Raw genomic sequence first — 18,155 nt, 5'->3', positions numbered from 1 at the left:
TTTAATTTGTATTTCATTTAGGAACATGAGATTTACTATCATGATTTAACAATTACTCAACTAAGCCAAGGGGGACCCTAACTATTTCTTGTAGAACAACACACATACATGCTCTTGGATCTTCTTCCTGCCTGCATTCAGACTATTTTCTGTATTACAGCATACATTTGTACATGCAGAGGTTACTGAAATATCACTGCAGTGGTACCAGCATTATGGCACCCAAGAGCACAGCAGTGATGAGCGATTCAGGCTCCCTGCCTGGCAGGGGAGAAAAGCAGGAATCTGCAATAACTGAGCTGGGCACCTCCAAGCTCCTGTTACTGCAAACAACCCAGGCTGTGAGGGCAGAAACAGCTCCAGTGCAAGACACACCACTCCTGACTGAACACGGGGGTTAACCACAGCTGAGAAATCCCACTTGTACCTAGAACCAACCACTCTTGCATAATTACACTGATAAAAATGGATGGTCTGGATTTGTTCAGCCACAAAGCCCAGCCAGTCAACCTTTCAAAGAAATTTCTATTTTCCATACAAGCATTGGTGAGGAAAAAAAAGCAAAAAAAAAAGCAAAAAAAAGCTTACTCTGTCTGTCTACTATTTGTTAACAACAGAACTAAGGATAATATTTGGGTACAACATAAAGAGATATCACCTGCATTTTCTGTCCTGCTAGATACACCCTGGCTATGGATGTTTGTACCCTTTCAGGCCGTGAGAGCTCATTGTCCCACAGACTACTTCACATGAAAACTGCTTCCCTGGACAGTACCTCCCCTCCAGTCTTTGCTCATCCACATGTAGATCAAATCCATACACTTGGCAATGCTGGAGCACACACAGTTTGATAACACAACTTTTAGCACAGTCAGCACCAGAGAGAGGCAGGTACCTCAATGCACAGTTGTGAGCACAGGAATAAGCATTCCTGACCCCTGGAGTGAATGACTTTCCCTCTGAACTCTTGGCCTTCACTGTTCTGAGTATACAATATGCAATACTGAACTCATCTGCACCTACTTTTTTTGTTCCTAATAGATACTGCCATAGTACTTTCAGATATTCCTTCAGTACAAAAAGGTTTCTCTAAAGAGAATATACACAGAGGAGCCCTGGATGTCACAGGAGACTTCAGTGAAACTCTCTGGTCAGTAGAGCCCTCTGTTTCTGGGTCAGACACACAAACCATTTCAAGCTGTGTTTTCATGACTTGCCTCTGTGCTTCCTTGGCACTTCCTCCACTTTTGTTCAGTCAACTGAGCAACTTCACATGATGCCCCATTTCTTGTGTTGATTCAACTCTTAAGGACCCTCAAACCCATTTCTCAGGTTTGCTTGGCTTGTATGTACTTCTGTTTGGCTCATGGCTTCAATTCTTCCAGCCATTTTATGCTGCTCCCTGTCCTTCTGCTCTGAGGGACATTTCAGCCCAGCCAGCTGCACTGCAGTCAGTCCTTCCAGGTGACTGATCAGGTTTGATAAAATATTCCCCTCCAAAATGGAGGTAAAGCAGGTTAAGGCAAGCCTGGTATCACAGTTCACTAAACTTTTCCTATTTTAAGCAACACGAACTATTCCAACCCTTCAGATTCTAATTTAAGCAACACCCTTATTTTTGAAACCTTTTCCACTTACAATTCATATTATATTTTCTGGAACTATTTCCTTCTTTTCTTCAAAAATTCATTTCATTTCGATTGCAATCAAACTTATTGCCTGCACTATGATAGCACATGCTTATTGTCTGGTTGTGTACACCCACATGGCAACACTGTGGTCTGGTATTTGACAAACTCCTGCTAATCAGCACAGGCACAGCACAGACAACATTCAGGTTAAAAAAAAACCAAAGCCAAAAATCAACAAAGCAAAAACCACAGGAAGTTGATTAAAAATATTTCAAAACCGATTCTAAAGTATTACATGAGTTCTCTGGCCCTTACCCAGATGGCCATTTGAGAAGAAATCCCAATCTAGTTATTTCCTACCTTTATTGTCTGGAAAAAAAAAAATTCTGCAATAATCCTGTGGAAAGGAAAGTGCATTTGCATATATGCTGGATTCAGTTCCTTACTGGATATGTCTTGTCTCGGCAAATCCATTTCCTGTTGCAAATGTAAAGACTCTGTCTCCTTGTATTGAGTTCTGTTAAAAACCACCCAAGAGTAGCTGACATAAATAGTGCACAAGTAAGCACAAAGGGCTCAACATCCTACAAGCAAAACTCTTACTCTGCTAGCTGAATTTTTTTAGGTTTTGGCAGAAATATCGTTTTAGAGACCCAATAAATGTACATTGGAGTCATAAGGCTTTTCTCAGCTGAAGATTTACATGGGCCTCCTTTGTATCGGCCACAAAAGTATTTTAAGAGTTTGGAAATTCTAGAGGCTTTCCTCCTGCCTTACTCAGCCATTCAAGCTTGATCCTCATTAAATCCCCTGACATGTAATATATTCCAGTGTACGAGAAGCCCTTCATTGCCTCTCCATGCTCAGAAGGCAATAACCCCATTTTCAAAGGCTGGAGCAGGAACTCCTGCAGGTGTTTCCTTACCCTCCATGCTGAGCCAGGAGGACTGGGCTAACACCATGTGAGTGAGTCCATGGAATGCTCCGGAACAGCTTGAGGGAAACCATTTTTCGATTCCACTAAGGAGAGTCTCTGCTCTCGCAGAAGGTTTAGGATGGAATTTATCTGCAGTGCAGGATGGGTACTGGAGACACTGATGCCATTTCTAACTCCATCACCAACCCCTGTGACCATGGACTCAGCAGCTGACCCTGCTCCCTGACCTGGGTCACACTGAAGACAACACCTGAGCCTGCAGTCTCTTACACAGCCTTTGCTTCCCCACTTGTGAAATGGAGATCAGGAATTTAGCAGCACATCAGAGATCTCAGATGAAAGCCATGCCCCCAAAGCCAAGATTTGCCAAGATTCAGGACATATCAGGTGTATATCAGGACATATTCAGGTGTATATCAGGGTCAGCTCAGTAGTGAGAATGTGCACGTTGAAGGAGAGATTTCTCTGATCCCCTAAATAAGGTTTTTTAATGTGTTTTACAATGAGGCATCAGTTTTTTGACTCAGAAAAGTGGTCATGTTTGTGAGCACATATACTCAATATTAGTAGAATTAACATTTTTCCAGGAAGAGATTCAGATTGTTTAAAATGGGATTGGATTTTCAGTTAATTATATGCTCATGTACAAAGTAAACATGAATTTGGACCTGTCCCTTTAGGCACTTCTCATGGATTCCTGTTCTCTGGTTGTGGCCCTTTCTTACCTGTGTAATTAGGAGGGCAGAGACACACATAGTTGTTGATCCCATCCACACATGTAGAGTTATTCTCACAGTCATTATCTTCACAGTCATCTGGGTTTATTTCACACCTCTCCCCCTCATACCCAAGAAGACAAGAACAGCTTTGGAGAAAGAAAAAAAATTAATAAAAGTTAGCATGGATCTAAAGGGACAGGAGGTTTGAGGTATAAAACTGAAATTAAAACATACAAAAGTCAGTTGGAGCCAAATTCACTGCTGCTCTGAGGCATACAGCAATTTAACCCCATGTGTTTGGTGAAGGATGCAGTCTGATGGTTCCTGGGGTCATGTAATTATTTACATGAGACAAAAACCTTCCTCAGGAGCCAGCCTCTGCCATGCTCCCTTTGCTTGCTTTACTGATAACTCTGGCCCTTAACTGAAGTAAGCAACTCCAGGGCAGGAGAGTAAACATTCATCACAATATTCAAATCCTTGGCTTCCCTGTTAATGGTTTTGTGAGAATGTGGACATTTGCCTACTGAGGACTGCACAATCACAGGACAACTTGGCAGCTCTTAGGTACCTCGGTCTCTTCAAAGAACAGCAGCTTGAGTTGCATTTACAGACATGAGTGTTTTCTTCTCATTACTACTTTGTCACTTGTCCAAACAAGAAATGTTTGGGAACGATTGCTTTCACAAGTGCTGTAAGATTTCAGTATGTCTGCAGCTCCCCGAACATTTATTTGGAGAAGGGCTGATGATGCCCAGATAATTCAATCAAAACACAGACCATGGCAGAGCTAGTAATGGTTCTGTGAGGATGTGGACACTAGTGAAGAATAATTGCACCAGACATTTTATCTCACAAGAGTGTGATGTATGGTCCCTAGAGGGAGTGTAACGAACTAAATGGTTGAAGAATGGCTTGATTTTTTTCAATCTCCATTTCCTCTCTAGATCTAGAAGCTATGGTTACAAACAGAACCTTTAAATTTTAAACTATCCGTAAGTGATGAAGAGGTGGAGGCCAGAGTTTCCTAAAAGAGAGTCTAAAAACATGAGTTAAGTGCTTCAGTAATATCAGTAGTTTCTGAGAAGCCAGCAATGATATTTGAAGTGTCAGTTTTGAAGTGCCAGCACTGCTGTTCAGTAGTCACACAAAGGGTTGTTTCGAGTCCAGTCCAAACTACACATTCACTCAGCTGTTCATTTCCTTTCTTATGCAGGCTCTGGTGGCAGAAAAGGAACTGAACAAATAAAAAGCACTACTGATTGATGAAGATGAAAACCAGAGAGCACTACACCAGTCACACTAATTGCCATCCGCTGTTTTTGGAAACCAGGAGAATTTCCAATGCAGACATAGCTGCAGGGTGCTGTTTTCAGCTCCGATGGACAAGGTGGACATGAAGTGGTTATCCTGACTTATGTAGGTGTCATGGGATGGAGATGGAGAAAGCCCTGGAGGAAAAGGACCTCTTCAGAATCTGTGAAGAAAGCTGCAGGATTTTTCCTTCCCTTCCTCCTCTGTGCCACAGCAGAGTGCACGGACTCCAAAGGGAGGGATGACACAAAGCTGTGCATCCACCCTCAGTAGTCCCAGGCTGGATCCTGAGCATTAGGTTAGATTCTTCATGATGTGCAATCTCAGAAAGGAGTAATAAAGAGGAGAAAAAATGGGAAGGGAATGTGTCTTGAGCCACCACAACAGTTAGATCTTCCAGACAGGTAGAAAAGAGGGACTGGTCACATTCAGAGTCATCTTCATTCTGCAGGGACCATCCACAGGTCATGAGAGTTAGAAAACCTTCACCATGAATAACCAAAACCAAACTGCTCAAATAAATCCAATTTAGGACACAATAAACCAATAAGGAATATTTTCTTTTCCTGTCTCAAGCTCATTATTGCTAATAAAACATGTCCTCTTGCTGACCCAGAGCCAGAGGATCACAGGAGGTGGAGAGGAAAGAAGAGCTGGCACACCATCTTTTGTGGCAATGCAAGTATCAGGGAGAGGGTTAAAGACATCTAATTAAATACAGTGATACATTCATCATGCCTTGCTTTTTGATTACAAAACCCCATTTTCAGGGGTTTATAACTCGGTCATAAAAATATGCTCCAGGCTGCAACTTGGAAGACAAGGTCTCAGTTTGGGAACAGAAATTTTTCTCTCCATTTAAAGAAAAGCAACAAGAGTGTCTTTGTGCTGGTGATTTTTTAATGTGAATGTAACACCATTTTCCTTCCACAAAAGGATTGGGACAGCTTGGATGTGTGCAATTAAAAATGACATTATTAAATACTATCACGGTAATGGTTCACAGTGGAGTTACCATTAGTAACAATTCATTTGGGATTGTTAACATAAATTGCTCAGTATTAGGACACATTCCATACTCAGGGAAATGTCAGAATAATGGATGACATTTGGCTACTGGTCCTTATGTAGTATAGGGAGTCTTTACATTATTGCTTATGTATGATTCTTTATTTTGATTTTCATTCAAATGTGCCAGATATGAGGCCTGAAATTCAAAGATAAAACATACAACTTGGGACCCGCACTGAACCACATGTTGAAAGAGCGGCAGTTTGGGACTGTTTGTATGTATTCTCCCAGAAAAGGCTTAGAAGAAAAATGAAGTCTGCTGAGTGACTGCAAGGTCATCAAACTTGGGTTCCAGCTGACCCAGGGAGAAAATGAATTCCAGAGACAATGAAGAAAACTTTGCAGTGACTCAGTGTGAGACAGCATTTCACTTGGATGTTGGAAACAATGGAGCCAGGCAGGAAACAACTGTTTCCTAAGTTGCTGTGTTCTAATAAAGTTACAAATTCCCTATTCCTTCTGTTTAGGGATTGGTGGTGTGCTCTCCTATAAAGAATTAAATAACATCCCATTATCCTCATGAAGTTGCAAGGGAACACAAAGCTTAATGGCAACATTTTGGGGTAAACTTTTGGACCCAAAGCATTTTTAAGTTTTTTTTTTTAGCTGGCAATATTTAAAGTTTACTGTACTAGATTTTTTTAAATAAACTCTAACGAAACAATTTAGCATCTGTTTATTAAAATAGATATCCATACGGTGTGTCAAGTTTCAAAAAAATCAGCTTTTAAATAGAGATAGTAAATTCTTTCAGGAATATTACAATTTCATGGTAAAGAAGCCTTTTAGGTCTAGATCCCAATGGAGTAGCCTGTAAGTCTGGAAGTGCAATGTTTTTGCTTGAACTAGGCAGAATTAACACTAGGCAGTTAATCAGTTCCAGGATTTTACATTTATGAGGGCACTTACAGCTTGTGGAAAATGCTAAAAAAAACCGGTCTGGGAAAGGAGGGGGTTTTATATGGAGAAAAGTTAAAATAACCCCGAGCCTTTGTTTCCCAGCACAGCAGGTTATCGGAGATCAGCTGTTGCCTGTGGGTAACTGCAGCATGGCTGACAGCTCTGCTCCTGCCAAAGCCTCCCTTCCAGGAATGCTGAACCACCAGGACGTGGCTCACTGGCCATCTCTTTTATCAGTCTCAATAAGTGACTTTTTTGGCAACCTTTTGTCAAGGCAGACATAGATTAGATTAGAACAATTCAAAGGGAAGAAGAACTTCATGTTTCCAATCCTCCGATCCACACGGTGTCACTTATCTATTCTTCAGCACAGAGGTCGCCCCTACTTGAAAGGAAGAGAATATGAAAATTACTCGGGATTGAAAAAGTGCAAGGGTAAAAGAGGATGGAGTTACTCCAGCTGAACCTTTGCCCTTGGCCATCCCACCAGGATCTGCTATTCCAGCAAACCTGAGCGCCTCAGGCCCCTGCTGCTGAGAGCCCTTGTGGGCACCAGGCACAGCGGGGGCATTGGGCTGGAATCTCAGGCATAACTAGGAGTTTCCTGTCTTTGGGGGGAACATCACCACCTTAGCATTGTTTCAAATGGTAATTTTCTTATCTGAGGCCACAGAAACTTGAGAGTTAAAACAGCTTGGCATTTCATAGGGAGAGAGCTTTGGCTTAAGTTTCCTTTTTACAAGAGTAAAGATTTGACAAGTTTGGCAGCAGGGCTTGTGTATGAATATATTTCCCTAGGGAAGAGAATATACAGAAGATATAATTTCTTTTACAGGCCACACAACAAAAAAATCCAAGGAGGCCTCTCCTGAAAACGTTTTTGACATCCACTTCCTCACAGCACATAATGCAGGGCAGCGTTCTCCCATCCTGGTGAGCACAATTTATAGGCACATAACTCTGACTGCTGCCATCCACTGGAGAGATTGCCCACCAAAAAACCCCAACCCAACCAACTAAATTCACTCTCAAAATGTTTCTATATCTTCCTTGTCACTGACTTTTCCATCTCCACACCACATCTGCCTATGCCATGCTAAAGCTCCACAGTCCTGCAGAGCCACAGAGGCTGTGGACTGACTGAATTAAATACAAGGAGAAAATGGAGCAATGAATATGCTGAACATCCAATTTCATGCAGCAGGATTTTGATGAGATATGGTGTTATTAGACCAACTGAAACTATATAAATAACTATAAAAGCAGAATCCTTCCCTAAAAAGCCTCGAATGTTGTTCAGCAACAAAACCACCCCTGCAGTTTTATAAAGGATCTCAAAAACAATGCTCATTTGGAACTGAAGCAAAGCCTCTGAAATTGTAAAGTTCATTCAATTCATGACAGAAATTCAGAAGTAGCTCTCAATTCTCATTCAAAACTTTTTATCTCCTACCACGGAACAAAACAAAAATGCTAAAATAAATCCAATCCAAAATATATGCTGAAGGCTCTCATTCTAGTATTATGGATATTATAAAATGTTTTACTACTGCATTTTTAGTATCAGCTATATTTTTGAAAAATGGGTACTGAGTGACAAACTCCAGATATTCTAATATGGTACAGTTTGGCTTTGGCACAAGCTGGAAAGAGGTGTGTACATGAGTGACCAGAAAGGTAAGCAAACCAAAGACCACCAGACCATTAATGCTCTCAAGTAGAAACTGAACCTGAACTTTTACTCCAAAAATTGCAGGGCCTGCTAAAATCTGAATCAAGAGGAGGTAGATCAGATCAGGGAAGTGGTTTCACCAGAATCTATGGAGTCTGTCAAGCAACATGATCACTTGGACATGTTGTGACCTGCAGAGCCTTCCCCTCCTCTCCCACCACCACACACCATGACCCTGCAAGCACATCTCAACTCAGGAGACTCCTCTGCTCTGCTCAGGGGCTGTCACAGGTGTTTGAGCTGAGGCCTGAACTGCCCCTCATGGAGAAGTGGCCATGTTCGCTCCTGCTCTCCACATTGGAAAACCTCCAGTTGCTGTTCATTACAGAGCCTGACAGTGCCTCTTCATCCCCATCAACCTGTGCTTTTCCACTGTGTCCTGTGATGTGCTGCATCTGCTTCTGGAAGCGGGGAATTCTTGAGGGTGGGCAGGCACAGAGAGAAGTGTTGGGGCATTTCTTCCATTTACTGCTTCTTCTTTTGCAAGAAACAGCATAAATACAGAGGAGCAAATCTATGAAAATTCCAGCAGCTCTTTTTTAAAAAAAAACTTTATATCAACTTGAATGACAACCACTGACCAAAGCCTCAAACTTGTACTAGCTGTGCAGTAGTGTCTGCTATGTCATTAAAATTTCTGGACTTCCCCACCTATGCTACATCTTTGTTTTATGGGCAAACTGAAATCCACAATATCCAGCTGCAGAGGTTTTTCTCTTGCAGGCACAATGCTTAGGATGTGGCAATCTCCCCATGCTCTTCAATTGTTTCTTTAAAGCCTGTTTGTCTGCAAGATTCTTCAGTATGAAAACATTTTGGATCTGGTTGTCAAGCAACAGATGCTCACTTTACAAACACAAAAACAGCTTAGATGTGAGACTGAAATGCCCCAAGGAAAATTAGGATACAGATAACACAATGCAGATCATAGAGACCGCTCAAAAGCTCTTAAATGTATATTCCATTATGAGGAAATAAGGAAGCCTGTTTCATGGAAAACAATATGTCACACCAGTGAAACCAAAGCAATAGTTTTGTAGGGCAAATGAAGTGTCACAAGCAGCAGTTTCTATAAAGTAGCCACTACAGTTCATTAATGCAAAGCAGAAACACATTAAATTTTATCATCTCATTTTAAATGAACTTTGTGCTACTACCTGAATCCATCTTTGTTTGCCTCGGTGAGGTGGCAGGTCCCTCCATTCTGACATGGATTTTGAATGCAGGAATTAATGGGCACACTGCAGTCTTGACCCTGTTTGGGAAAATTCAAAAGAAACAATGTAAGACTCATGTCATCTGAATCAATGTCTCTTGTTCCTTCACTCTACTTGTGGCACACTTATAAGACTCATGGCAGACTCATGCATCAGACTCATGGCATCACCTAATGTTCTTCATTGATGATCAGATTTATTCATCACTTCAGTGAGAATTTGGCAGGGCAACTGCTTTATCCAGTGGGACTGGTGGGTATCTCAGTATCATTTCAGTTTCAAGACTGTAATGAACTCTTTCATTGGAGTGCTTTAAGGAAACAGCTGGTTTCACCATTACTCTAACACACTTTAATGTTAGTAACAATGAAAAGAACGACTCATGACCAAAGGTAAGCAGAAGGCCACACACAGTGAGCACAAGCCCACACGGAGTCAGCACTCACCAACTGCATTCACCAGGCACTCAGTGAAACACTGCAGCAGCACACACTGCTCGTTACCGGCGTCAGAACCCACGGGGGAGACGCCCTTTGTGTGGGGGGAGCTGAGTTTGAATTTCTGCCACAGAACACACCAAGATTTTATCACTGACTCAGTTCCCTTCTTAAAGATTGCCCTAGAACATACCTCAGTTCCAACTGAACCTCACCAGCTTGAGCAACCTCCACTGCTACTGACTTTTTACTAGCCCTTCAAGGCGTAAACATATTTCTCTGATTGTTAAATTCTGCTGATTAGAACAAGCTATTTGTAAAACTGGCAAATACATTGAAGAGTTTTGTCTTGCTTTCCAGTTACTGGCACAGTAGGGTGGAGTAAAGCCACCCAAAAGCATCAATACTCAAAGGATCTGTGCAATCGCAAGAAGTTCAAGAGATGGCTCTGCTCTTCCTGCTGAAGATCCTGTTAGCAGTGGACCTCTGCCAGCTCATCTACTGTAAAGCTAGTGGATTACTGCAGTCAAGATGAGAAAAACATCTTGGGAGATACAATAATTCAGTCCAGGCAGCTGGTTTTTTTTGTCTTAATTTGTTTCTGGAGAGCTTATCTTGAAATTGGTGCAGCTTCAATTAAGTCTAATCAAGGCATGAAAAACCCAAATCAGCTTATGAACTTTAGTACAGGGTTCATTTGGTCTGGTCTGTCCACTCCTGGTGCTTGGCTCTTCCTCACGTATCATATGGTTCAGTCCTCCAAATACCTCTGAAACCTTCGGTACTTTGCAGCAGGTAGGACAGGCTGCCATCGTGTGAAGAACTGAGAACTCATGGTGAAGGAGTGAGGCACACTGACTGTCAGGCTGGAAAAGACCTACACGATTGAGTCCAACCTTTGACCAATCCCCACCCTGATAACCAGACCAGAGCACTGAGTGCCACACTCAGTTGTCTCCTGAGCACCTCCAGAGATCATCACTCCATCACCTCCCTAGGCAGCACATTCCAATGCCTGACAATCCCTTCAGTGAAGAAGTTTTTCCTGGTAGTCCAGCCTGAACCTTTCCTGGTGCAGCCTGAGGCTGTTTCTCCTTGTCCTGCTGCTGGCTGCCTGGGAGCAGATCCTGACCCCCACCTGGCTGCACCCTCCTGTCAGGGAGTTGTAGAGTGTGAGAAGGTCCCCCCCAAGCCTCCTTTTCTCCAGGCTGAGCCCCCCAGATCCCTCAGCCACTCCTTTTATGTGACTGTCCAGACCCTTCCCCAGCTCTGTTCCCTTCTCTGGACATGCTCCAGCCCCTCAATGCCTTGCAGTGATGGTGGCCAGAACTGGACACAGCACTTGAGGTGTGGCCCCACCAGTGCCAAGTACAGAGGGCAATCACTGCCCTGATGCTTCTGGCCACCCTATTTCTGGTACAAGCCAGGTGCCACTGGCCTTCTTGCCCACCTGGGCACATGGGCTCATGTTCAGTCTCTGTAGACCAGCACCTCCTGGTCCTTTCCTTCCCGGCAGCTTTCCAGCCCCTCCGCCCCCAGTCTGGAGCTGCAGGGGGTTGTTGTGACCCAAGCGCAGGACGCAGCACTTGACCTTATTGAGCCTCATACCGTTGGCCTCCAGCAATATATATATATGTATATAATACTTTTTATACTATAATTTCATCCAACACCACAGAGGAGCTTTGTTAACAAAGCTGTATTTCTTGAGGCCCTGTCTCCAGCATTCCCCAGAGCAAGGAGAAGCAGCTTTGCATTTCAAAATTTTGGTAAATACGAGGAAAGAGGGACAGACTTTTCCACAGTTGAATCAGAAGAGAAACATTTCCAAAGATGAGCAGAAAGCCCTGGCCACCCCGTGCCTTGCTGCGAGTTCATCCCCCAGCACAGCAGTGCCGGCAGCACGCACGGCCCTCACCCGAGGCCTGGCACAGAGGCTCTCGCTCCATCCGTGCTCCCTTTGCCAAGCAGCCTGTCCTTCTCCATTTGAAATCCCGAGTCCCCAAATGGCTCAGGCAAGAATTGGGACAGCGCCGAGGGAAGCTCATGCAGGTTTTATTTTGGCACCATGTGGCCCGCAGCACTTGGCGGATGCGAAGCATGGAACAGTGACACTGATCCTCTCCCACCCTGCTCCAACGCTGCCCGGCCCTTGTCCATCTGTGCCCTGAATCCTGGGTGTTTACCACGTTACTGTAGGGAAGCTGGAAGGTGTTGGTTTTTATACTGTTCCTGTGTCCCTGGAGAATTGGTTATTATATAGATACTTCACTAACATCAGTTGCTTCTATTTCATACAAATTCTTCACCCCTGTATCACTAAAATATTAAACCCTTGGCAGCCAAGCAGAGCAAGCAGCAAAGCATCTGTTTTTCTGAAGGGTTTTGTCACAGTTGAACACCATGTAAAACAGTTCCATCACTTCCACTATAATTACTCAGATTAATTTGAATGTTCTTGTAAAAATTTAATAAAGATGTTAAAATGAGAGCAAGGCCCTTTCAGTCTCTTGCACTGGCACGTGAAATTTTGCATGACAAATTCTGCTCTCCTTTCTGTACTGAACATGGCTGAATTATTGGCTTCTTGGGCCTCAGGCAGCATGGAAACCCATTTGAATGTGCTGCTGAACCAGACAATTGCAACACTAAGCTGCTATGTAGCTTTAAGAAAATTAGAGTCTCTCTGACTCAGTTTACTCACTGTAATAAATGGTCAAACAACACTTAATCCTTCTCTGGGGATTATCTTATCTGAGATGACTTTATCAACAGCACATTGCGAGCCCACAAAACAAGTACAGCTTCTCTAACAAGGAAGACTTTGAGAAACAAAGAATTCTGAGAGGAGAGAAGCTGCAGAAAATAGCGGTACTAATAAATCTACAGCAAAGCAAGGCCATTTTATTTCTGTATGAGACTGTCACTACCCAGAAGAGCCTAAAGACATTCTAGAAACATCTTTCAAATGAATAATACAATTCTCTAGTCTCAATTTACAGTAAGACTTCTTACTGGAAAAATGGAATTGCTGTCAAGCATCACTAAAATTAATTTATCTGTGAGTTGGGAAATACTCCTTGAGTTCCATTTCCTGGAAATAACTATTGTTACAAAGGAGAATATTGTCTATTTGCTTCAAGACTAAAGAGCCTTTTAATGAGGTCTGAAGCAGAAATGGAGGTACAGACTTTGTTTCAAGGACAGGCAAGAAGATAGAACTGTCTCAGGAATTCACAGAAAGAGGATGAAAGTCCCGCTGTGTGTAATATTTTACTTCTAGAGCTTTTTTTGGATACAATAAATTTTTGCCTAGTCTGATAGGAAGGCATCAGATCCAAAACACTTTTATATATTTTCTCTCATTTTCTGTAGGAGTGGAAAGGTTTAGGCATTGAAACAGGAAATTTCTGCAACTTATTAGAAGACATATATGTTCAGAGTCCAGCTGTCCTTGTAAAGCTGAAGTACCTCAGCTGGTCCAGACTTTATCTGGGCTGCTCCAGCTCCATATTTCAGTGAATGAGAACAGAACTATCCACCATACATAGAAAGAGTCAGTTCTTTGTTTGAAATTACCCGTACTGGGCATTACTGTATCTACAAGCTGTTCCTCAGCACTGCTGTGCCAAATTCCAGCTTTTACAAGAATCCAATACTGGGAACATTATACCATGATCAATAAAACACCCAATAACAAGTAGCAAAAACTAATAAGAACCTCAGCAGGAAGAACAAGGGATAATACAGCAAAAAAAAGCACTCATTTGCCTTGACACTGTTTCAACCACTGCAATAATTTTTTCAATTACTTTTCAAGAATTATTATTGTCTGTGTAGACTGAGAGTTTCATTCACACTCACAAGGCAGAGATTTGAACTCTGTCCATCCCAACGTGATCCTCCTCCCGTTTCTAGCAGCAGTAGGCACAGATAAGGGCTGGCAGCACAGAGCTCACACAGGCACAAGGTGGAAACCTCCTGGTGTATAAAACCGTCACCGCTGACTGCAGGAGTAACACGACCCAGGCAGCGAGGGAGACACCTGCAGACAGGCAGGAGTCTATCCAACCTCAATGGTTTGTGAATAGGGAGACCTCTTTCCAGCTAATTACAGCCCTGTTCAATGACTACAGTGTTTCACAGCATGCTGGAAAATAAGCTCTACAACAGAAATACCAAAGTTTATTCGACTTGTTAACAACATACAGTGTGTTCATAATAAATTTTATTTAGATGGTATATGTGGAGAACAGATGGTAGCATTCATGTGTTTAGTAAAAATACTAAATGAAGACAAATATAGTTGATAGAGACTTTAAATAAGGAACCAGGAAATCTTCATAAACAACTTAATTATCAAGGTCTAAATACAGCTAAAGCTTTTAGGGAAAACAGACAAAATTACCATCTACAAAGACACTGTATTGCACACTCTGTCCTTTACATTCCTAATAGTGGGATGGATGCATCCATGTCCAACTCTCAGTCTCACAAACATTAAAACACTTGTCTTACAGGTTTCCTGGTCAGAAGTTAATAAGAAACCATTACATTAAGGGAAAAGGCTTAGTAAATCTTCCACTTCATGATAGGCTGGAAGGAAAATTCACAGAGAGATAAGTGCGAAGCACGCTGTGTTCCATGAATATATCCAGGAATGTTATTCCAACCTACAAGTATCTGTCAGCTTTAACATTCCAGCCTCCTAATCCTGGGAAATGAAGAATAAATGGGACACTTGCAGCCACTTTGCTGGACTGTGCTCTGCTCCCACAGAGCATGGCAAGTATTTTATCAGTTTTCTGAATTACTCTGATCTAGGTTGATACACGCACTTGAGTTTTACTACACCTGGATGTGCCTGGGACCTGCCCTTAAATTCAGACCTGCAAGGTCCAACAGCAGAGGGAAGGGCTAAATGTGGTGTGTAACAGTGATTTCCTGATGCTTTGTATAAAAGAATGAGATGGGATGGGACGAGAGGAAAGGAGAGGGGGAAAAATCCAAAAACAATAGAAGACACAGACACTCAGCACAGAAAGAGAATTCAGTCTGAACTTTTGAATGGAGCTTTTTTCTTTGAGTTTTACTTCTTTCATGCTTATTAAAGTGAGAACTTTGATCAAAGGTTTTCCTGAAGCTGTGCCGTGCAGCTATCCAATAAGCTATAAACTGATGCTAATTTTTACCTTATAGCATTTTTTACCAGTGACTTCTCTCACCACTTGAAACCTTTATCCCTTTGCCAAAAATAGTCAAAATTGGAAGGTAAATTGAAATTTTCCAGGGCAGGAAGGGAATGAGATGTCTCACAATCAAAGTTTTATCACATTAACTTCAATTCCGCTAGAAAATGAAGCTGGGAAAAAAGAATGAGGCATTCAGCAGTTTTCCCTGTAATAAATACATTTAGCAACCATAAACACAAAGAAGAAACAAGAATAATTTTGCATAATTGACCAAGGAAACACGATACCATGAATTCAGCCTCACAGCCAACACACTAAGTTACAAGTTTGGTAGGAAAATTCTCTCAAGTTCTATTCACAATTGTGTGTTTCAGAGGTTTTCAAGGCAGGGAAACCCAGTTTTTGCTATAATGGGATCATAAAAAGAAGTTCTACATGTACTGCAAGTCTTACAGCAGTCATGAAAGCTAGCAGGGCATCTGGTGCTAACTGCAGCATGAGGGACTTCAGGGACACCTCAGCAATCCCTGCGAACACAGCTTTGGGAAGGGAATGCCTTTAAGTAATTAGAGATGCTGTAAACCGCATGAAGAGTGGAACTAACTTCAAAATATAAAATTAACTGAAATTCTTTTACAGGAAGGGCTAAACCATACAGCATTGGGAATGACTGTTATTTTACCAGTGAGGTCATTTGAAACTGATTTCCTGATTGCACTGATATTCAGATACATGCAGACAAGCCTGTTATCCACACACAGTAATGCAAAGCTCTTCAGTAGATCCAGGTGATACTGTTTTCCTTGTTTATGCTCTTTCTGGCCACGGACATAATGGCTAAGCCTCAATCTGGAAAAGATGTATCTGATGCTCACTGGCAAGGTCAAGCAACTCAAAGAGCTGGCAGGGCATACGTCAGATCCATCTGCTTAGGCATATATACAAATTATTTGGCAAGGCATGGATAATATCACAGCAATTTTGGATCAGACTGCTTTCAGATTGCCAGGTGGAAGTTGAAAGATTTTGATCATCTGTTGTTCACAAAAATCTTGTGACTCCTCCTTCTGAACACAGACCTTGCTATAGACACCCACACCTCAGGGATGAATCCCCACTCACACTGGGGATGAATTAACTCTTTCTCTTCAGTCACCCGTCCCAACGGGGTAATAAAAATGTACCTTCTGAGGACTGCTGTTTAGAAGCCAACTGATTTAACATGAAAAATTAATTTATTTCACCCACCTCTGGTTTGGAATAAAAGCTTTTTAATATAAATCTGAATTTACCTAGCATAATCTGATTTGTATTTTCAGTTCAGTATCGCTGTTTATACACCTGTACTTACACTGACACGTCCATGCTACAACAGAGTTGCCTGCTGCTCATAAACATGAGAAATACTATTTGCTAAATGGCACAAAAGGCAGCTTATGAAGAGACCCTGATATTGTTCTTGTGCTGCCCCTCCCACCACTCAGCTGATTTAGCTCCCTCTGCAAACTTTCTCAGTATTATTATCCAAAGTAAAAATACAGACAATATTTACACCCCACCATCTTCAGCACTGTGTAGTTACCTCCTGTACCAGTCTAGCTTCATCTGGCATATATATAATTCGTAATTGGCCATGGCAGCAGCACTTCTTAGTGACTTCCTTGTCCTTGTTAATAAATCACAATTGTCAATTTATAGAAAATTAGGCAAGCTCTGCCCTCTTAAGCCTCATTTTATTTAAATCAGAAAGATTTATGACCCTCCAGGGTATAATACACCTTCCATTACCTCTCCAGCTAGTAATCAAGAATATGCCTGTCAAAGTCAAAGTGCAAGGATTCATCATATTATTTTTTAAAAACTCTGTTTCTTCTCCTATGAGTATGGAATTTAATTCTCTGTGGACATCTGAGGTTTATTTTGTAATTACATTAATTACCATGTAAATCCTGATTGCCCTTCTAAACCTCTCCTCACATAAGCACTTTGGGTTTCAATGGTCTTTTGGGCTTTTAATCAATGACAGGAGATATGTCATTAATCCATCACGGAGTCAATTCACACAGCACATGTCTGAAATGAGTCCAGAGGTTCCAGACTGGATGGGGCATGTACTCTAGAGCTTCCAAGGTTACAACTGACTGATCCAGACCATTGTGTGAACATTTTGGGAGACGCAGAAGAAAATTAGGGGCACTGAAAATAGTTAATTTTGCTGAGGGTTGACTCTATACATAAAATACAGCCCAATATATTTGATGTAAATCCAACACTGAATATTTCCGATGTAGTCTCTAATTCAACCAGTATTCAGGAATGAGAACTGAAGGTACTGTTTTTAGTACCTTCAAAATACTTAAGTGCCAATTTATTTTGAAGTATATTTTGCAGTGACAATAAACTTTCCCTTTCATACTACCAGAAGTCAGTGCCTCTTTTTTAATGTGAACTCTGTAGAGAAAGTTATAAAGACTGGACATTTATACAGATAGCAAAAATACTATCAATATGATTTAAGAAATAAAATAAAATATAATTGTTGTATTTTAAATTAACTATGCCTAATACTTAAGCTACTGAACAGACTGCCTGGAGAGGAGGCACACATTACAAGCAGAAACCCAATGAAGCCTAAGATGAGGCAGAGATTATGTGATTAAAAAATCTCTCCAAAAACCTTACTGGGTTTCTGAAATAAATAGAGCTAAATATGCTGGAAGAGTCACAGTCCCTTGGAAGAACCCTCTGCTGGCACTTCCCTGTTTGTTAAGGATGCAGGCGTTTGGTTTGCAACAGCTCTCTGCTGATAAAAGGTCTCACACTGAAGTACACATTATTTCAGCAGAAATGCCAGTGTAATCTGCTTTGCTCATGGAAGATCTGCAAAGCTTCCCTTACAAGGTTTTCCAGCTCAGAGACACCAGCAATCCTTTCTGGTATCAACCTGATAGTGGGCTGAACCGGCAGGTAACCCAGACAGGCAGCAGTGATTTCAGAATCAAACG

The 18,155-nt window shown here is 41.8% G+C and overlaps 1 protein-coding gene across 3 annotated transcripts in view; it reads right to left on the bottom strand.

Annotated features, from left to right (window-relative positions):
- Window positions 1-18,155, bottom strand: part of SLIT3 (slit guidance ligand 3) — a 468,570-nt gene that overhangs the window by 41,920 nt on the left and 408,495 nt on the right. For all 3 annotated transcript variants that reach the window (XM_039559586.1, XM_010406223.4, XM_010406222.4), the window contains 2 exons: window positions 9,462-9,559; window positions 3,294-3,433 (listed from right to left, as the gene is read on the bottom strand). In XM_039559586.1, coding sequence (XP_039415520.1) covers window positions 3,294-3,433; window positions 9,462-9,559 — 238 coding nt within the window. The remainder of the gene's footprint in view (window positions 1-3,293; window positions 3,434-9,461; window positions 9,560-18,155) is intronic.

This window comes from Corvus cornix, chromosome 13 (genome assembly GCF_000738735.6).
Source record: "Corvus cornix cornix isolate S_Up_H32 chromosome 13, ASM73873v5, whole genome shotgun sequence".
NCBI classification, from domain to species: Eukaryota; Metazoa; Chordata; class Aves; order Passeriformes; family Corvidae; genus Corvus; species Corvus cornix.
This window is presented reverse-complemented; position numbering and strand designations above follow the sequence as displayed.